The 22492-nt window shown below is 45.0% G+C and overlaps 1 protein-coding gene across 9 annotated transcripts in view; it reads right to left on the reverse strand.

The window, feature by feature from the left end:
* ARID3B (AT-rich interaction domain 3B) overlaps nucleotides 1–22492 on the reverse strand; it is a 37318-nt gene that overhangs the window by 8770 nt on the left and 6056 nt on the right. For all 9 annotated transcript variants that reach the window (XM_075045663.1, XM_075045661.1, XM_075045659.1 and 6 more), the window contains 4 exons: nucleotides 15364–15435; nucleotides 13696–13768; nucleotides 1590–1773; nucleotides 93–352 (listed from right to left, as the gene is read on the reverse strand). In XM_075045663.1, the coding sequence (XP_074901764.1) occupies nucleotides 93–352; nucleotides 1590–1773; nucleotides 13696–13768; nucleotides 15364–15435 (589 nt within the window). The remainder of the gene's footprint in view (nucleotides 1–92; nucleotides 353–1589; nucleotides 1774–13695; nucleotides 13769–15363; nucleotides 15436–22492) is intronic.

Genomic DNA, 22492 nt, shown 5'->3' on the forward strand with positions numbered 1-22492 from the left:
AGTCTGGGTGGGCAAAATGGAAAATAACTGTGTTTCAGTGCCAGCACCTCTTAACCCAGCCACCCTCTTCGCTGCAAGTAAAAGTAGCTGACCTTTTCTGACAGCTGCTGCTGGAGACACCCGAGGATTGCTGGTCCCACTGCCCGGCGCAACACCGATGATGGGGAAGCGGATCTTTGGGGGAGACAGGAGGGAAGGAGGTCCCGTGGTTGTGGGCGAGTAGCTGAACAAAGAGGAGCTGTAGCTGGGCCGCCTGCCTTCCCGCCTGTTGCCGTCGATTGCAGCCTGAAGCTCAGCAGGAGAACTGAGGGATTTCTTCTCGCATTCATAGGCATATAGGTACTTCATGTACCTGGGAGAGAGGCAAGCACAGGGAAACTCAAGTAGGTTTCTCAAAAGAACATGGAATTATAGGCCACAGCAACAAGCACTGCATTCAGAAAGACTTTCAGACTGAGGTCCTCTGCAGACCTGGAGTCTTTGTCTGCATATCATGACCACTGCTGCGCTTGGTTCAATAAGCATTGAGCAGTTTGGGTGTGAAGCACAGCTCTCAAAGAAACTTTGAATTTACTCAGTGTTTATAGAGAAGCACATAGGCACATACTACTACACCCACAAGGGCAGAAAAGAATCATCCAGGATTCCTTTACAATGGAGACACCATCTAAAATTGTAAGAATTAAGATCTTGGACCATAACCCTTAGTGCAAGGAAGGAAGTTTGAGGAATTACCCTTGCCCAAGTCATTTGTGTTGGGCAGCACCAAACCTTACTGCTTTTGCTGAATTCTGGCACACAGGTTCGCAGGAGACAGCCTATTCGCACCAAAGGCTGTAGAAATGGCAATGAGCTTCCCTCTCTGGGACTTGGGGGCTCTAATAACTTCCAAGAAAACCGAGTCTGCAGAAGAGCTGGGTGTGGACTCCCAGAGCCCAGGCTTTGAGTCACTAAAGCACAGCTTTACCCAGTTGCTTAAATTTTACAGTAGGTTTACTTTCACCATTCTTTTTCCTCTGCTTATTCTACTTTTTCCTTTTTTTTTTTCCTTGCCTAATCAACGTGGGGTACCGCAGGTCAGAAAAGCAATCCTCACAGTAAGTAGGTGCTAAGTGCAACTTCCCACAACTTAGTGGTGATAACAGACTGATACCAGTGATCAAGTCCATACTTGATGCCTACAAATCAGGAGGCCTCCCTCCTTCCTCCTTGTGCCAAGTACTCTTCAGAGACAGAGCACGACCCTCCTTGCCCCGAGGAGTTTAAGCTCCAAAGAGGCAAGAAAGGCACAGGATGGATGGAGGCGCAGAGCACAGCAAACAAGTAGATGGCATATTAGTGCTGGGACTGTAGGGATGGAAGGGGAATGAGTTCAGGAAGAATCACTGCTAAGAAAAATGAGAGGAGAAGGAATCGAAAGGAAAAACTGCAAGCCTTGGGTGAGAGGGATAAATAGAGTAATTTATCAGCTCATGCCTGGCCACAGAGTAGAATTTAGTCTTCCAATTTTTTCCACCCCAGTCCCTGCTTTGCACTCCCCAGTCCCCACTCTGTGTTTACATCCATGCTGTTAGACCTTCTGGACTTACTGGGTTCGAAGCGTAAATGCGGCACTGGTGATGGAGGTGGGCAGATTAAGGCCTTTGGTGATCTCTCGCCAGATCTTCTTGTTGATGATTTCCACCAGCCCTCCTTTCTCAGTCACCAGCTTGTAGAGCATGTAGAGATCCAGGATCTGCTTTGCCATGATGGGGATCCGATTGATGGGAGTTCCTGCAGGGAAACAGCAGGGAAGGAAACATGGAGTCAGAGAGAAAATGAGGCCAAGAAAACTGGCAGGTTGGGGCTATCGATCTTCTTTCTAATAGGAAATTCAGGCAACTCTATTTGTAGCCTGACTTGAGGCCTCTCAATGGGTGAGTAAATGAGCCAGAGAAGTGTAGCTACATGGCACGTCTTTTTCACGAAAAATCCTTTCCTGTAGGCAAAACCAATTATCAGGCAAATAATAACCTGCAGCTAAGAGCAACTTCTAAAATAGAAAGACGGGAAGTAGGGACCATTCAGACCTAGGGGTGAGGGAGCAGCACAGAGGAATCATTTTTTATGAGATCCTAGGGCAGTCCCAGATAAAAATCTGTATTGCTTGTGCTCACGAAGGGGCTGAGCAGCCAGGCAACTCAAGCTACTTGTACGCTGGGATTTGGCTCCCTCACTCCCCAGGATCTGCCATCCTGTATTGCTTGGGAACAGTGATAGAAAAGGGCACACGACACTTGAGAGCACCTCCCTCCCCCACGTACATTTACCTCTGTCCTCCCTCGAAAGCACACACGTAACGTTTTGCTACAGCTTCTGCTTTCAGAAAGTATTTTCACCCTCCCACTCCTTTTCCCTGAATACGCTCCCAAATGACACACCGATGAGGCCACAAGTGTACCTTGGCAGCAACCACAACGCAGCTGCTGGAGCAGTAACTTGTTGCGAGAAAGCTAGAGAAATTGCGTGGATGGTAAAGGTGAACAAATGAGCAGTGTAACAGAGCATCAGGGTGCCTGACTGCAGACACCGCAAAGCCAGGCGTCCTCACGGCTGCTGTGAGAAGCACCAGGCATCCAAACACTTTTTGGAGCCCAAAAGAAGGTCCTGCTCTATCCTTGTGAGGATGGACAGGGCAGACAGGGAAACAGCTCTATCCTTCCTGTTCAGTTTTGTCATCTTGTGGGTTAACAGAGGTAAGAAAATCTTATTTTTTAACCTGAAGGGCCCTTTTAGCAGCACCTTAAAGTGATAAAGCGTGCAGGGTTTAAAAAGGTCAAACTAATGAGATTTGGGCAAGGAGAGGAAGAGGGGAAAAAAATGCTGATGTAGCAAACCTTTTATTTTGCATAGGAAATACTGTCCTGGATCAAAGAGCCATCCATCTGAGGTCAGTATCCTGTCTACCACAATGGTCAGCACCAGCCTTTACAGGAAAGCCTGCGAAGCGCTGCAATGGACAATTATGGAATACCCAACCCACAGGGGAGACTTCTGCCACTGCTCATCAGCCAGCGATTCAGTTAATGCCCCGAAGCAGAGCAGTTTATGGCCCTTATAAATGGGTTTTATTCTGTTTAGTGAAAAGGAGTGCAGCTCAGCTCTGCAGATGTCCTCATTATACATGTAAGTGTAATTTTTTTTTTCTCTCTCTTCTTTTTGAAGCCTGTTATGCATTAGCTCATGGTACCAATTCCCACAGGTTAATGAGATGTTGGATAGAGAAAGTAAACTTTTTCAGCTTTAAAAGGGGTGCCTTCAAGTTCACCAAGTTACTAACTCAAACTGTAACAAAACGTAATGAGCAACCTCACCAGGCTTCGTTTGCATGCTCCATCATTTTATATCTATCATATCCTCTTTTCCTTGCCTTCTCTAAACAACCCCTTCCCTGTCCATAACAGAAAAGTCCACAAAGCAGTAATTTCATAAACTGCATCAGATCCTCTTCCTGCATTTCAGAGACAACACTTCCCTCAGGGAGCAGAGATAGAGATGTTTCCAAACTGTTTAAATGCACTGTGGCTCCATCCATTCCAGCCGGCTGCCCCAAACCAGGAGCCAGTCCCTCCCAAAAGGGCAGCCTGTGTAAATGCAATCCTCAATTTGCTTCAGTTTTTCCTCAGCCACCATTTTGTCTCCGTGTGTTATTGCAAAGATTAAGAGCACACTAACAGCGTCATTTCAGTCACACAGAGGGCTGGGAGTGATCATGTTACCAGCCTTAAGTTATCATTCATCAGCTGAGCCACAGTAACCAGAGTCACACCCAGCCAGCTCCAAGTGAAAAGCAGGGAAATATTTCTCTCAGAGGTTTCTAGGAAGAGCCAGGGGTGGTTTTTTTCCCACCCCAGAATGCCCCTTCATTAACAGTTCAGCATTTCTGCCCCAGCAGCAAGGAAAGCTGGGGTGTCCTAAGTGGCACCGCATTGCCAGCAAAGCCATTAGTACACCGGGGCAGGATCAAAACCCTCTTCCCCACTCCTCCAGCAACCCCACGCCGTGCAAAGCCACCCACTTTTCCCCAATCCAATTTAGGGAATAGCATTAACTTGTCCAGAAGGGACTTTCATCCAGCTCTCCTTGGACAGTGACCAGATGGAGAGTGAAAGGAAGGGCATGGATAAGGCTCCTCAGGCAAACAAACTGCTAATACAGAAGTATAAGGAAATACCTACTTTTTAATACACTGCATTTACCCTAAACACAGTTTTACTCTTCCATAGATTCTCCCGTCTCAGCATTTGAAAAGGTACACAAGTATATTTATCCAAATACTCCATGGAAAGGGACAACCATTATCTGCAACAGTGGGAAATAAAGGCTTAAATATATTTCCAAAGAGCCTGCTCATAGCTGGAGTAGAAACAGCAATCAGATCTGACCTCCCTGCCTCACGTTACTAACCCTTTGACACCTTCCCTTCCTGAAGTTTGCTTTTAAACAAGACCCACAGACCAAAGTGCCCTGAAATTTAATTTGTGGCTTTACAAACTAAGCAAAAACCTATAGCTTCCCACCCCCAATAAGATTTCTTTACACGGGCTGAGAAACTTTAGAGCAGGGACAAAACTACTTCCATCCTTCTACCACTTGGAGCATGGAGATGCAATCATTTTCCTGCCACGCTTTCTCATAGTACCACTCCAAGTAACATCCCCCAGAGCTAGCAAAGGGTTATTTGGGTTTTGGAGCTGGTATATTAACTGGACTTTTCAGAGCAAGACAGGGCTCTGCATGTTTCATAGGATCTGACTGCAAAAGAGCTGAGAAGCACGGAAAGGCTGCTCTCACAGCCCTCTCCTCCCCCAGCCCCTCTCCAAGGAAAGGCAAGGCGATAAAGTCTTTATTGGAAACTCCCAGCGCTCAAACAGGAAAGGCTGAAAAACGAGTATCATGGGACGATTGGATGCTGAAGCCGAGCGGATCCTTTCACAGGCGGCTGCAAGGCTTGTCAGGGGCCATGATGGATTACTGTCATCTGGCAGCATCAGGATTAATGATCCGGAGGTCAGAGGGGAGAATTCCAGAGGGAAAGGTCAGCAGCCGGGGGCACAGCATAAGACTTGTTGCCTTTTGATGGCAAACTCATTTTACTGTACTTTCAAGCCTCTCTATTCTGCCGGCTCTCCAAAATGCTGTAGGTACTGTGCTTGCAAAGAGCCAGAAGCCTTGCCCGACTCGAGAAGAGGGCGAGGAAGAGGACTGGCTCCTCTCCTAGCTCTCTCAGTAAAAGACTTTTCTTGCTTTTAGTATAACCCCAGCTATGTAAGTACAAGACATTTCTGCAAGGAATTAGCCAAAGGGGGGCACACAAGGAGTCTGTTTCCACTGCAAAAGGGATGATGCGTACTTGATGAGCATGGGAGACCTCAGGAAGACAAACCCTAGGGCAGGCAAACTCTGGAAGGAGAAAGAAGAATCATCTATCCTACAGCCTGTGGGCTCCTGGTTTTCTGAAGGGAAAGACCACTCTAACTACAGTTCAGATTTCTGGAATAAAGAGTTCATCCCTAGACGAAGCCTGACTGTAGCTATAAACATCTCTGTCCTTCAAGGGAAATAAGCAGCCCCCCCTGCCAAGCTGTTTCACCCCATTCAAAAGCCTCTTCTGTTTCAGGCAGACGTAACAGAAGCCTAAAGGGCTTATATGGATAGGCTTGAATGTCCCCTATGTCCCCTGCACTGCAGAGGAAGAAGGAGCAACTGATTTTCATCCTTCAAGAACAATTTAAGAAGGGACTGAGGAACCTGTAAACTCCAGATAATCTTTGAATGACTGTTTTTACATCTATTGGCAATAAACCTGTATCTGGGGAAGGGGCATTAGCCGAGCCATCAGCACACACAGGCTCCGCTCCCCTGCAACAACAGCCACTCTCTTGGTGCTAGGGCTCAGTCTTTCCATTTCGTGAAAGGAAACTAAGCTTTGGACCAAGATCTTCCTCACCCATCCAAGCATGCTGCCCAAGGTGGGGTTTTTTCCTGTTCTTCATCCTATCTTAGCCAGACTTCAGAGTCAGATCTAAATCTGAAGATGCAGACTGATGTTAAACAAGGAAAACTGCCCCTAAGACCGTTCTTAACCGGATTAGAGAAAATAGTCCCCTCTCATTTTGCAGGGATCTCCTTGGCTTTGTGAGTCCTCCATGATGGAGAGCCCCTGCCAAGGGCTGCTCTCTCCACTCCTCATGCTGAGCCATGCCCACTGCAGGGAGTTCCCCACCATCAAGCAGTCTAAGCCATGACTTGTCCTGCATGTGAGAGACAAAGAGCAGTTAATTATACCCAGCCTGGAGCACTACTTTTTCAATCACCTCCCATTTTTTTCCCCATCCAATTTACTTTCAGAAGTGTCCACTTTTTAGTAAGGAACAAAGGAGGTGATAATCTCAAATATTTATTCTGCAGAGCAACATTCAAACTGCAATAACGCATGCTCTAGAGTGAAAAATAGGCAACAGGCATAGAGGGGGCATTTCTAAGCCACAACCTGTACAAGTAAGGAAAGAGCTGCTCTTTCCACCTTCCACTCCAAATATGTTCAGAAGAGAAACAATATCAGACAGCCAAAAGGAACATATTTTCCCCAGGAGACTGGGCAAGTCCACAGTGATTTAAAATAATTTTGAACCAAGTGTTGAAGAGACCTTCATGTTTCTTTGAAGGGAGAGAATAATTACTTGGTATGCTCTCCCCACTGTTGCAGGCTAAACAGAGGTAAAATTCAGTTCAACAGCAAATCAGTAGTGCAAACCAACTTGCAGTAGTGTCTATGAGCAAATCAACTTGAGCCCTGCACTGTCTCACTTCCCGGTTTGCCTGAATTCCTCTTCAAGGACAAACCCTGGCTGGCTTCATGCAGAGCTGCCTGTTCAGCCACCCCAGCTCCTTTGCATGAGTTTTATTTGTCAATTTGGTTTGACTCTGTCCCGAGTACTCAATGTTAAAATAAAAAGCAAAGGTATACAGAAGGGAAGGCACCTCTCCCCTCTTCCTCCCTGTCCATGCCACAGCTGATCTAATCTCTCCCTATGGATGGCATTTCCACAGCAGGCATTCTCACCTCCCAACAGGAATGTCACCACCTGATCCACAAGCCTGCAGACCATTAGACACTCCTATCAAAGCAGGAGCCAGGATAGAGGGTAATTAATCATGCTCTATTTGACAGGAGGCCCACTTCTTATCTGCACCCCTTGAAACGCCATCAGTTTCTGCTTCCCTCCTCAATAAGTGAGGCTGACGGCAGCCCCTTATCAGATTTCGGCTGCTGAACGGGAAGCAGCCTAACTGGCATCCAGTGCCCCACTTTTATTAGCCAAGGCTCCAGCCACATTAACCTTCCCGCACAGGGTGCTTTTCCATCCCTGAAACAGAGATCCCATGGAGATTTGCTCTCTTGGACCCAGCTCAACTACAGGCCAACTGTTTGGCTGCTACTGACACAGCTGGGTCCAATATATTTGCTATTACAAATTTCTTCACCAGATGTTGAACCACCATGCAACTGGTGGTGGGTTTCCATACACATGACCTCTGAACCAAACGGACAAACTCTTCTTCTCTAGGCAAAGGGAGGTACAAATACAGAAGGCAATGCAGAGAAATGAGGGCAGCTGGCAAAAATAAAGGTAGGCCAGGCAGGCTTTACAAGGTCAAAAATTGGACCATCTTCATGCCAAACAGTTCCACCTTCTTCCATCCACCTTGATATCAACAGAGTCATCTCTTCAGTGTTGAGCCACCTCCACTGCTTGAGTGCAGCAGGTCATCAATCATTTGAAAAACATGCTGTTGAAATTGAGTGGGGGGGCAGGCCAAGAACACCCATAGCAAAGAGGAAGTACCAATATAAGAGCAAGCTTGAGAAGATCAGGATTTGAGACACAAACATCCAGTCTTTGAGATGCTGGAGAAACATGTGACAACTTAAAATCTCAATCTGCAGGCAAAGTGAGCAAAAAACCCCTTTGACTCCATCACTCAATTCTGTACCCCCAGGAAGGAGCACCTGGGATTCCGAGATCCTCAGCCAGCAATCACCAGAGCAGACTGGTATCAGATGAATAAGCTAAAGAAAGGTTCATGCAAAGCAACAACAGCCAATCATTTCAAATTAATTTCTTTTGTACCCTGTCCAGTGTTAACTCAGTTCATAAAACATTTAAGCTGCTCAAAACATTCTTCTTGCTGGCTAAATTTAAAACAAATCTCCTGTAAGCCAGAACCCAGTAAACTCCTAATGCTATTTTTCCCCATTAATTACAACTGCAGCTTCCAATATGATTTTTCTTTTGAGCTAAAGCAATACTCACTCTAAAACACCATTTTTCAGCTGCTTAAAACCCAAGGGATATTAATTATTTGAACTGTGCTGGGTCATCTCCCAGAAAAGATGTTTTTAGATCTTTCGAAAGGGAAACTTCCAGGCTTTTTCCAAATTAGAGGCCGGGGGTGGCGGGGGGGGGGGGGGAAATCTCATGTGTCTATGTCTGCAATGAATGTTTTGATGTGTGAAAAACAGAAGGGGGAGAAAGTTTGGTTCTTATGGGAAGGACCTGCTGATAACTACTTCTAAGTTATTGCAGTTTGCAAATTTTGCAAATGGACCTAGGTAAACTCTCCCAAAATATCAACTTATGTATCTGGTGGAGACTTACAGTCACCTGGCACCTAAGGCTGATGAGCGAGACATTCCCTGCAAGAGTTTTTGGGATGCTACAGAGAGCCCTACCTCAAGTACAGGACTATGCATCCCCAGAAGAGCTGGATTCAAGTTGTTCAGAGATCCCAATCACCTTGCTTCGCACCTGTTTTTATCCTAGCATCACTTAAAAGTGTTTAAGTACACGGAATAGTGCATTCTCTGTTCCTGGTTCTGAAAGGCTCAAATCACTTAATACAAAGGAATGTAAATCAGAATGCCAGTTCCCCCTACAACTTAAGGAAAAGTAAATCTTCCCAACAATATAAAAGTAAAAACCTAAAATATTTCACTGATCCCCACTGCTTACCATTTGCACAAGACACTAGTCACCATTTTTCCTGAGTCTAAGTCAAAACAGTTGACCAAAGAAGAGGTTCTTTAGAGGATGTACAGGAGGCAGAGATGTAGCTGTGTACAAATCCAAAGGTCTAATGGTGAAGAGGACTTTGCCTGGTTCACCTGGATCATCCAGAAGAGACCTCTGCAGTGCCTCGAGTGAGAATTTTCCACTGCAGAACATCATCTGCTATTTAGGGAAGCATTTGCTGTGGCTCAGCATCAAGCAGGTAGCGTGAGCAAAGGATGCTGAGAATTTATGTCTGTTGATGTCTCATTTAGAGAACTACATTGCTTAATTCAGATTTGAAAATATCTCCAGAGAATCTAAAGAAGAAACCTGCAAAATTGAATCAGTAGAAGAATGAAGCGTATTCCCTGAAAACATTTCATAAACACCACTTGGCCTATAGATAAAAGAATCCATCAGTAAATGCTTTTGTCAATACCCTGGATTTGTTGTATTTCCACATCTAAAGTGTGCAGACAGAGCATACAACAGCAGGAAAACATTAAAACCACACGGTCAGACTTACAAAGCCCCTTCTATGTATATACACATAAAAAACCAGAATGGTCAAGCCATCTGGGAAAACCAAGGTCACGCAGAAACCTTGAACAAAATTAGTAGAGCTGTACAATTGGAGACATTTTATGAGGTCTTCACAAAGGCAGTACTTAAAATGAACAAAACAGCTTCCCTTGAAAGGGAGCCTTTCCTAATACACCATAGCACGCAGTTAGATCTCTTCCCCATCAAACCTTTTCTCAAGAGGAATGTCTTGCACAAACACTGCTGATCCTTCCAGGGGATGAAATAGTCCCACTACTCCAACTCTCTCCTGACCAGCACTAGTGGAATACAATCAGCTCAATTATTGGTGGCTGCCTTAGCAGCTGTAAGAGTCATGCCACTAACAGTCCTTCACTATCTGGGGACAAACAGCAGTCTAGCTATGCTACCTAGTGCATGCTACAGGGCTAACAGCTACATTTTTCTACTACTCATCATACCTATGCCTTCTACCACACACAAAAAAGATGCAGACGAAATTTAGCTTCAGGTTATGTTCACAGGGTGAGAAAGGCCCGCAAAGAAGTGGAAGATGTCATCATCTCTAACACTGCGTCTGATCTGAGTAAATGAACTTGCCCATCGGCTACATACATTTCTGTAATAAAACTCTTTTCAGTAATACAAAAGATGGGGGAACACGAGATTACTCTGAGTTATTGTAATGGATGCAGCTTTAGCCTGGGCACTGAGAAAACTGCTCCTGCCTGCAGTGTCCTCAGTGGCAGGTAGAACAAATCCAGCCTCCATGTCTGCAGTTGCAACCCACTTCATAGAGCACTAGCAGATAAGCCTCAACCTGTGCCCTTAAAAATGCTCTGAACCACAAACTTGCCCATAGAGCAGCTCCTCATGCAGCAGGAGGTTAAAAATACAGCTTCTGAGAAACCAGACCTCAAGACATCAGGGCTCAACTTGCCACAAGACACCAGATCAGCAATGGAGATGGAGGGAAGCCACTGCTGAAGCTGCTTATCCCTGCTCAGTCCGAGGAAAGATGACCTTTGGTTTGAGACTGCAGAAGAGCTGACAAAAGGGAAGGTGGAAGTGGTAATACAGCAAGCTAGCATCATCCCTGCCAAGCTGCATCAGGTCAGTCCTGTTGTAGGCCTGGTTCGAAGCTAGTCCTGCACACTAATTGCTCTCATCGGCTGGTCTCCCCTCCTCTCCCCATCTGCCCCTTCAATCACAGCCATGGTGGGATCCATTCACCTAAACACATACAAGGAATAAAACATCCAACAAAGGAAGAGTTACAGCTTTCCTCTCATCTCCCTCTTCCATCATTATTGCCACTGAAGGGCCATTTTATCACTTGCAGCTGTGGTCATTCAGCGACAACCTGCTGTGCTCGGAGGCAGATGAGACCTGCACATTTGATCTGCATTAAGCCTGTTTCATGGCTTCACATTTCTAGGTACATTCCTAACAGCAGCACCAACAACCAAATCTTTTCATCCCTCCAACTACTCGGTAGCTCCTGTGAAATCTGTCATTTATCTTTCACATCAGGCTTTTTTTGGTTCAGCATCAGTTAGCAATCTGTGCCCCAAATAAGAGCCAGCACTTCTCCAGCTCCTCCTGGACAACAGCAAAATCCCCATCTTTACACCAGCAATGTTTATTAGCAGAGCTGCTTTCCACTCCCTTAGGACATGAGGTGCAAATTAACCAGCTCTTCACACATACTAGCTAAGAAACACAACACTTCGCTCTCAGGTGCAATGAGCCCTCAGTTGTATCCATCTTTGGGGGGACTCTTTCAGAACAAGGCAGCTGTTCAGCCTTGTTTGGTTTAGGATGCTCATTTAGCACATAAAGCAAGGGGAAAAGAAATGAAAGCCTGAACAGTATCCTATGATAACTTTGCTGTAGAAGCTCCCAGATTTTTGAAGATCCCAGAATAGGACACAGTAGGCAAGTCCATCTGCTCACTAGAAAACCAAAGTCCTGCTGTAGATAGCAGTGGGGAGAGCAGGCATGGGAAAAGTGGACAGTACAGATTTTGAAAAACCATGCCAAGTCAAAAGATCATCTCTGCATAAGACACAGCAGCTTAGATTAACAGCAGAAGAGAAGCTGTCTCCTATAGCTCAACCTATGCTGTTCAGTTCTATCAAACTGAAGAAACTCAGCTCCGCAGAGTCCTTCTGCCTACTTCTTTTGGGGGTGCCAAAGTATAAAGCAAGCCCACAACTGCCTCGTACCCTGCAATCTAGCCAAATTCCCCAGAGCAGGGCCAAACATTTCTAGGGCCTCTGGCAGAGGGCTGTCAGTTCATGGCATCTCTCCCCCACGGGTGCTGGGCTCTTATATTTCATTTTCAGCCTTCTAGCAAGCAAGAAAACAAGGGAGTCTCCAGAAAACAGATACAGTTGGAAATACCCAGATGATTAAAAGCTAAACTCCTACAGCAACCAGCTGGTGACCAGCTCAGTCCCTGCACCAGGAACATGTCAATTATAAATAATTAAAAGGTAACAGGAAGGAGACACTGAAGTATTAAGCAGTTTTCTCTCTAGGTATCTGGAGGTTTCTATTGCTGCCAATCACCCCCTTCAGATTGTGTTTTCTGCCAGCCATCCCAGCCCTTACATTAGCATGTGAGCTCAGGTTAACATTTGCAAGTAAACTAATTAAGCCCGGTTATGCCTCTGCAAGCAAAAGCCAAAAATACCAGCAAAACCCAGCTCTAATTTTTAACTGACTTGGAAGCATAACCTCAAACTGCTGGAGAGTGAAAATTCACACAGGTCAGCTGTCAGCTCTAGCCATGCCAGGAAAAACAGACACGGATGTGAAGAGCAATTGCAGTAGCTGCCTTGTGGATTAGCCTTTCCTCTGCTTGTGATGTAGTCATCTACAGAAGGGGATGCATCTGAGGATGCAGGGTTCAAAAGATAACTGGAAATAAGGTTCTAGCTCCAACCCAGCAAACAGACAATTTTCAAATAGATGAGACTGAGATGTTGCATCTTTATGCTTTATTAGACTCTCAGGGCACAATATTGCTGGTGACACTAAGGCAGCCTCCCTTCCAAATAAGCACAACCTGGCTTGTTTGGTCCAAGCACACTGAGAGAGCACTATGCCATGAGGGAGCAAAGGGTCCTTTTTATGTCTGCTCTTCACACCTACCTTCAGTGGACTTTCTGGAAACAATGAAAAGGTCTATAGCACAATTTAACACTTTGTCAGATGCATCTTTGTTGGAAGAGTCAGTTTGGCCTGGCATGCTTGGAGGGGTAAAGGAAGAGAGCACCACAAAGGATTTACCACAGATGTTCAGAGATGTATGTTTTATACAATACCACGTATGTATATGCACATTTATATTATGAATAGTTTGCAATGAGGGAACTGAACTTTGATAACTAGGGGACGGAAAGAGACTTGTGACATGCCAGCTGAGCTACTTCACACATACATCATCACTCCTGTAGCAAGGAGAGATGCAAGTTGCTGACACCACAGGGAGGAATGTGAGAAACTGCGCGCTTCTGCGCTCAGTTACACAAAATTACTAAACAGAAAGATGACACATTGTGAATATACAGGAAAATGTGGCTTGGTGTCTATTTTCCCAGTCCACAAATTACACACCACTACTCTATGCAGACTGTGAAGGCATCCACACTCAGCTTCCACATGCTATTGAAATCAAACATGAGAAGATGTGTGATCATGCCACCTGAAGGGGAGACCAGAGAAATCCCCAGTAGTACTCAGCCTTGCTTCAAAAATCCTCACAGAACCAGGCTTCTTGGGCTCTTCAGTGCATGGACAACATCAGTATTAGGTAGGAGGGTAAAGAAATACGGTCTGTGAAATTAAGTTACAGGGCAGAGGAGTTCTTTCCTACTGCGCTCCTTATCTCCCAAGGCAAATATCCCAAGTCTTACCACCTGCTCTTCTATCTGATCTGCAAGCTCAAGGGCTGGATTTGTTCTTTCAAACTCAGGAGAGAAAAATTCAAATAGCAGCAGCACCCCTCTGCCCCATTTTACCCTATTGAATTCAACAAATGCTCACTCACCCCTCTTCTGCATAAAGATGAAAAGGTCATCCAGGAACTCTTTCCGTTCAGGATCGCTATCCAGTTCATAGAGCTGGGGATAAAAATAAAAATGAAGGCACAGTCTACAATGAGACAGAAAATAAAGTAATAGTATTAGCTTCTTCCAGTGGGTGATCTGCTGTTTGTACTGGAGGGGTGAAAGGCAGCCGCAGGCAAAGAGGCAAACCAAGGAAGAATTCCTGAGCCATTTGGTGGACAAGGCTGCAGTGATAGTTTGAGGACCCTCGTTATGGCTTGCCTTGCTCAGCCCCTCAGTAACTCATCCAGGCACAGAAGAGACTGGCACCCTGAGGGGAACAGGATTCAAGTCAGTTAACAGCACTACTACAGAGCAGGGTTTGAAACCACCTGGAAGCAAAGGGGAGAAAAACTATTAAGACAAGCTAGAAAGAAAGACAAGACAACCAAAAGGAAGGTGACAGTGGTTCAGGACAGATTAGTGGTCCGTACCTTTAAGGCACCAGGGAGGTTAACTTCTCTGCAGCTTCCCCTAGCCTCATGATTCCCTCCTTCAGGGCTTGTCACATAAGTGACAAACTCCAAGTCCCTTGAAGGAGGACATGAAAGGATAGAGCCATCCTGTAACTACTAATGCCTGGCAGGAAAGGCTCCTCTAAAATAAGCCAAAAAGCCTTAAAAAAATATCAGAAACCAGCCTGGAACCAATTTTCTGCAGAAATAATTTTACCAAAAGGCTTAAAAACCCAAGCACTTAAAGTTCCATAGGCAGCTTATTCCAAAGGAGAGGCACTGTATGCTACCATTATCCACTGATTTTTCAGAAGGGACAGGCACGAATGTCATCTTACAACTACCTCTTGAACAGAAAAATCTAATTTTCACCTATCAAGAAGCCTGTGAGGCCACAAAGTGACAGGCTGAAAGGGCCAAAGTCAGTCTCTCACTGAGATACAGGAGGATATAGAACAAGACAGAAGACAATGCTCTACATGAAGAATTCAATTCCTTCTCTCATTTGCATTGAGGAAGAACCCTGCATTACTCCAGGGAATTTTTTTGCTGGTTGTAGCTACTCTTGTGGAGCAGCTCAATGGAAAAGCAAATATTCATTGGGCAATATGTATTTCAGCCTCCCCGTAGGTGCTGCTAGCTACTTGGTATTCATCTAGCCTAAAAGAAGAGGGGCTTTTTGGGCTCATTTCCTGTGAAGCTCTGCACTTTCTCACCACTGAGCTCTGGGAAGAAAGCATACCAGTGTATTTGCAGAGCAATTAGCTGCACCCTTTCAGAAAGAGCCAGCTTAGTTTAAAATGAATTCCTCTGGCTGATGTGACACACAGCTGTCACATTCAAATCCATGACCACAGTGCTAATCAGGTTCAAGAAACAAAATACTCTTCTCCCAGCTGAAGAAAGCATTGACTAAGATTTTAAATGTCAAAAGTTTGGTGATTAAGTCTTAGTTCAAACTATATTCCAGTGACCAAAGGCAACAAAACAGCCCCAAATAGCTGGTTTGTAGGCAGAGGGCTGTAGGACAAAGCAGTTTTCTTACAAGTTCACTGTAGAGGAATAGTGAGGGCTCCGTAGTCACCCTCTGTCACAGATCAGGGGAAGAATTCCCCAAAGTTACCCCTTCCCCAAAATCCCCATGATCAGACTGACCTTGGCAAAGTCTCGTGAAATTTCTCTTCCTCGGCATCCATCACCTTCATCACTCCAGGTCACATTGCCGTTCTAGGGAGAGAGAAATGAAAGGGTGAAAGGATGGCCAGCGAAAGGCTTTGTGGACAATTCCAGAAAGCTTGCAAATGTACATTTTTGGGCACAAACACATGCAAAAGCAGCTGCTGGCTTAGACCCAAAAGACTAGAAAGATGGGGACATTGTGCATTTGTTACAGCACACTTTCCTGGAATCTCTGACACTCAGCCCAAAATGGGAAGTGGGATTTCACCTTCCAGGAGACTACTGAAGGTCGGGAAGTTTTTCAGTGCTAAGATCTTTCTTGCAGAATGTATCTCAAAAAAGCTATCTGATGCCAGGGAAAACCATTCCAGTGGAAAGTCCTCAACATCTTCACCAGCTGCCTTCCTTCATCTGCTAAACAGAAGTATACTAAACCCCCCCGCCACCTTGAGCAGGTGCTTTGGTGTAATGAGGTCCAGCACCTAAACAGAGAGGTGCTGCTTTTGCTCTCCATGTCCATCTTTTTACCAAGTGTACATCCTAGAGCCCCTAGTGAAAGACTCAGGTGTTATCCAGGCATCCTTCCTTTCTGTTCGCCAGGTGACACCGAACACACTTGGAAATGCCCTTCTGTCCTCCCCCACTTGCCTACAAAACCAAAACCAGAGTATGCGAAAGAAAGAGGGAAATAATCCCACGGGAAATCTTCTTGCCAAGCCAGGACCCTTACTCCTGGATCTGGATTTTTGCCACAGAAATGGAAAGCTCAGCTTTGCTGGATTAAGGTTCATTCTTCTTACGCATTAGAAGGATTACTCTAGTTAGGCCTATTCTACTTGGTAAACCATCATCCTGAAATCATCACTAGGGCTGGAAACCAGCAGAGGCAGCCTCTGGTTGTACAGCACGACCAAGACCAGAAGAATGATTCTGAAAAACTGTTCAAGTATCTTTAAACCATAAACTTCATAAACCTCCAGTATAGCAAGTGCTCCAGAGCCACTCAAGGAAAGACAACAGCCAAATCCACCTGGCAAGGTAGCTTGGACTACCCTGTCCTGATAAACACACAGCATCCTAATGCAGATAGAAAAGCATTGAGGATAGCAAGAGGTTTCAGCACAAAAAAAAAAAAAGAGCAAAAAAAAAGCATGTGAATTAGAGAGGTGGTCCAATCTCTGAAATCTTGGAGTCATCTGGTTGTGACACATACATTGAATTAGAAAGATGAATAGCTCTTGTCAAGGCCAGGCAAAGCTACATTTGCCCCTTTAAAAAACACTGCAGTGAGCTGCCCTAATGCCTGCTGATTTAGTTTGAGCCAGTAATTCCTGCTGGAAAGTCAATTATCCAGTGAGTCCCATCAACTGAAAGATATTTAATGGGGGATTATTGCCACTTCTGTTATGTCAGCTGTTTATTACAGCAGATCAATTCCCAGCCCTCTCTAGGAAGAGATCTGAAGACCAGTTTTGTTCACAGGAGGATTCATCTGGGTGTCCTTTCCTAGCAGACATTAAAACCACAGTTTTTTTGCTAATTACGGTAACATCCAGCTGCTCCTAAAGCCACACTGATTGTTAACTCAGATCAACAAACCTATGTGAACAGTCAGAATAAGAGACAGTCTCTTCAGAAGGCAGCAGCTACTTCCCATCCTCAACTTCACACACTCCAAGGCAAGATGATTTGTAGAGGGTTGAGCTGCTTTCTTCCCAAGTTTGTATTTGGTTATAAATCCAGAGGGCAAAACTGCTCATGGTGTTAAACTGGGTGCTCCAAGAAGCAAAACACTTGCTTTCATAGGCAACTTTGGTCATGCTGAGAGCTTATTCCGCTAGATTTGAGGACAGGAAAGAGAAGGGGGCTTAAAGGAGACAATTCTCTACTGCCAGTGGGTTTGAACTTGGTAAAATTTCCAGGAACAGAACTTGCCATGGGATTAAGGACTCTTTAGAAGTTATTTTACTTGTTCTATTTGAAGAAAAAGGGTAATTAGAAAAGAATGACAAGATTAAGGTTTGATACAGAGAATAAGCGGAATATATGCACCCTGCTTCCCACACCTACATCCTGAGATGCTCAAGAGCACAGAAGTAATTATCCCCCACACCTCGCTAGTGAAAAGGAGCTTAAAGCTAGTTGAAGGCATCAGTGTTTTGCCATATGTCCAGAAAATTGGCAGAGATGGATATCACCTGGCATGACACAGAGTGATCTAAGGTGAGAGACAGTGGACAGTATTAGCATTTCCTCCCGCAATAGCTGTAAAGGTTTAAAGCCAGTTACCACTCCCCATGTTAAGCTATCAGAAGAGATAAGGAGAGTGCTTCTCATCCACCTCGGTGCAAGCAGCAGCTGCCACGATGTAAATCAGCAAGGGTGCACTGAAACAACACATGGGCTGCGGAGACATGAGGACAGAGCACAGGTTTGTTTTGGGTAGCAGAGTTAGCAAAGTCTCAGGCTAGCATGAAATGTCAGCTCAGCAGCTGGGGAATAAAGCCTTATTTATTCAGAGAACAGAGTACAAGCACCGACAGGCACTTTCCCAGGCCTCAGCTTTGATCTTGAGGGACTATTCTGCTCACCAAAACCTTTGGGTTTGTGCCAAGGCTACAACCAAAGATACCAAATATTGGCAGTGGTCAGAACAGCGACTCAAGCACAACTGGAACAGGTAAATCAGTAAAGAGGCCCACGAAGCTACCAAAGCAAGAGGTGCTCCATATGCAGAATAAACTACATTTTGCACAGCAAGAGAGCTCAGCAGGAGCTTTGGTATCAAGCTTCCTTTCCATTTCTCCTAGGAAAACAAAGCTACCCTATGCTGAGAAGCCCTCCTCTGTATGAACAGCAGGAACCTGAGAAATCAATATATCCTCACAAGTCATTAAAAGACCTTTGTATAAGTCAGGCAATAGTAGCAGGAAGGAAAAAACACTGTTCAGAGAGGCAGGTCATTCTCTGGGGAGAGTCCTGCCTCTCCCTCCACCCATTTGTATCAAGGGAATTTGCTGATGTTTGACAAACAGCCCTTGCATTACCACAGGCAAGAATTTATCTGGTTTCTTGCAGAAAAAGGTGGCAGAAGTGGCACTGGCAGTGCTTGAGCCCCCGATGCAAAGCCTGAGTGGGAAGGCAAAAGTGTTGGGAAGGGCTGGCCACCTTCACGAGCTGCTGGTAGAGCCAGGGAGCCTCCCCTGTGCTGCAGACACCTCAGGGATGTCATCAGAGCCCCCCCAGACCGCCCCCTCCCCAAGAGGCTGTGGGCCTGGCTTCAGAAGCAATTACATCTGGAGCTATTTTAGGATTACTCCCTAACCACCTGGAATATCTTATTAGAGGGAAGCTCAGATGTCCAGAGCAATTTTGGTTTCCAATCCCACATTCAAGAGCCAGAGTTAACCCTGCGTTGCCAAGCAGAGAGAAAAGGAGATGACACTTTCGTGCTTCATCCAGCCCATTCTTTCGAGGCCAAAAACCTTACAAATAAGCAGCCTCAACCCCTCCCTGCAGGACACCCACCTCTCAAATATTACCATCTCACAGGTCTGTCCCTCCCAGAGATTAGAGAATTAATCGAAACTCTGTGCTTAATAAAAAAGTGAAGTATTAAGGCAAACAGAACAGCATCTCATCTTCTCCAGTTTTGCCTGCACAAATTGCAGTTAGTGTGCAAACAGGGACATTGATGAGAAATTGGAAATGCTCCTTTTCCAGGTCACTGCTTTCTCCCCCACCCCAGTTTCATACAGCTGTTTGAGAGGGGCTCAGCTAAAGCCAGATGAGGTTTTACCAGACTACAAAGTTGTACTCAAATGGCAAACTCTGAACTGGAGAGAGCCAACTAAAGCTTTAATATGTAAAAGAAAAAAAGAAAACTTCTGGCACGAAACTCAAATCATTCTGCCCCTCCTTACTGCAGACCTGCAGTTTTGACAGAGGTTTTAGGCCAGAAATCTGCTGAAATATCCACTGAGGGACAAGGCTAAATGTTGCAGTGAAAAGAAAGCCCCTCCCCTACCCCATGGGTTAACTGAAAGCACTGAGTCAATGAAAAGGTACAGGGGCAGCAATTTCAGGATTATCAGAGAATCCACAGAAATTCCTTTTGTGGGTAGAGTTAAGCCTTAGGAAGTGAAACAGATGCTATTATAAAGAAAACTGTTGTACTACAAAACGCTGATAAGATCAGGACTACTGCCCTGAGCTGCAAGTTCTCAAGCATGGAGAACCAAGTTATAATTACTGCATGCACAAGCTGCCTGGTAAAGCTCTGCTGAAATTGGAATAAACCCTTCCCAGTCTTACTAATAACAGAGCTCAATTCAATATCTACAAGCTTCAAAGGCAGGTTTTTAAAACATTTTAGTGATTTCAGGAATGGCAGGGAGGATGGGGAAGGAAAGAATAAGAATGGACTGAAGTTAACAGATTAATTACCTTTTTTTTATTAAGTTTCTTTATGGGCTCCCATGACCTAGTGACTGCAGCACCAACACAATTCTTTGAAAAACAGGAATCTGCTTCCTTATCCTTAAGGAAAAGTTGGGCTCTTTGTGAATGACTCCTATTCACAAATACTCACAGGAATTAACTAAAACGTAAGTGACAAGAAGATTTGTTCAGTGCTGTATGGCTGTGGGAAGAGAAATTCTCACTGCCACATGAGAGAGTCTCAGATTTACCCTGAAGTGAGAAAAACAGAAGTGTTAAGAATACAACACATTTGAGCTCTTTCCACCTACTGTCTCCAGTGTTAGCTAGAATTTCTATAAATTGGCACCAAAGGAGACAAGCTGCAACTATTCCTAAAGATATATTTAGCACCTGAACAAATCCTAAAATGAGATGTATCTTCCCCAGGATATAAATGAGCTCCTCGCTCTGCTCCTTTGCTCTGCCTCCATATATAGCACAGTCACTGCAATATAACATAGCCTTGATGAAGCCTGTGGAATTGCCTCTTGAGATGAAGATCTGAGGGAATTCTCTGATGTCTAATACAAGTTGTTTGTAGGCTGCTGCCTACAGTCATTATCACAAGCAGTTTCTTGGTTCTCCTCCCCCATACATTATTTGGTATATTAAACAAAAAGGTGATTTTGTTGCTCCAGCCACTGATGCTGCACTTTAAGTTACAGATCAGTATGACCACCAAGTTAGGTGCTACAGCAGAAGCAGACTGTCACAGGCATGAAGACTTCACCAAAACAAACCTAAACCATAAACTTCAAAGAGAAGCAGCAATTGGCAATTTAAGAATTAAAGTCTGTTCTTTGGGAAAACAGCTTTCAGTAAAAAAGAAACCAAATATCTAACATCATAGCTATTAATGAAGTATTCTCCTCCCACTACATCATAAAAAGAAAAATACCCAGTGACCCACATAAGGAATGAAAAATCCAACCTTTGGATTGGGCCCTGGATATCTGAAATAACTAGGAGGCAAAAAATGCACCATGTGAAATGCAACTTTTTTTATTCCTGGGACCTTCACCCCCTCTGGATTAATGAGTATCTCCTGAGCAATACCTCAATACACACATCACTTGAGGCACATACTTAAGGTTATGGAATCTCAGCCACTCATTCCTAGACCCTAGAGCAAAAGTGAAGTAATTATTTTAAGCTGACTTACTTTAATAAACACCATGACCTTTTTAAAAGGGTCAGGATTTTCAGGAGTGACTCGTGATTTCTGAGAATCTAACATGAGACATCCCCAAAAACCAGACCACAAACCACTCTCTGAAAGTCAGACAGCTGCTTTGTGGAGACTTACCTTGCTGCATTTAAGAAGGCATTAAGTATCAGCTGATGCCTGAAAACCTTGGCTTTATTTTTACATTCCACAAAGGAATGCACGTACTAATGTGCGTGCTGTAGTAACAGCCTGACTAAATTGCTCATGCTAGTGCTGCATGCCAGCCTTGAGTGGAGAAGGACTAAGCAGCACCACCAAGACGGCGGCTGTGGTCCTGCCTTTCCTACACGGCTCTCCCTGGTAACCAGAGACATCACCAAGCAATGCGAGAACCCACGGGATGAGGACCCACACCCAACCATCTGCTAAAAGCAACATTTTCACCCGAGGAATTAAAAACTCATTTTTCTTCAGAGACAGGCAGCCCACAACACCCTTTTTGAGGGCGGCTGCGGGAGCCTACAGCTGTCGGAGCCGTGATGGATTTGCAGGGGATTCAAGCAAGTCCGAGGAGCAAGTGAGCTGAGCACACACACACACACACACCACCACCCCCCCGGCTCTTCTTTCGGGACTGCAACTCCCGGACATGCAACTCCACTCCCTTGTTGTTTTGTGCTGACAGGATTCCCACCGCCCCTGTGTCATAAGCTGAGCCAGCTCTTTTGTCTGCCAGCTTGTTCTACAATTATTTACTTGGCTGTCCGGGACTGAACAGAATGGGGCTTCATCTTGCTGGTAGCTTCCATCTTTCTGCCATCTTCATGCCACATACCTTCCAGGCAATCTTAGCCTTACACTTTCAAGATACATTTTTCTCCAAGGGCATCACTTTCATAAGAACAATCCACACTTGAAAGAAGAAATCGAAGTGACTTTTTTCCCCCCTCTTCCACAAGCAACAGCCATTATGCATACCACAAATACTCCCAGAGCAGAGCTAGCTGGGAGCAGTGTATACTAACTGGTTATTAGCCTCCATATCTGAACAGACACTAAAAAAAAAAAAGACAAGTTCAAGAATCATTTCAAAAACAAACTGGAGAATGCAGGCACTTCTGCATTTGATCCTGGTTTTTTCTGCCTAACACAACCATTTTAGACAAAGACAGAAGAAAAAGCCCAGTATCTTTAAAGTATGCCTTTGAAATGAAAAATTTCAAGCTAGGCTCACACTGGGGCAGCGTGCTACCATTTAGCATACAGAATTATGTGGACAGTCCACAGTTGCTCACACATTTCTCCCCCTTTGCGATCATGCCAGCTAACAGTTCTTCCTGTCTGCTCACCCGGTTTATTCCTACCTCCACACAGCCCCCTGCTCACCAGCTCTGAACTGGTATAGTGCAGTTAAATTTTTACTCCCTGGTATGCAGACTCCACTGGTGAATGCAA

Source organism: Buteo buteo, chromosome 13 (genome assembly GCF_964188355.1).
Source record: "Buteo buteo chromosome 13, bButBut1.hap1.1, whole genome shotgun sequence".
Taxonomy (NCBI): Eukaryota; Metazoa; Chordata; class Aves; order Accipitriformes; family Accipitridae; genus Buteo; species Buteo buteo.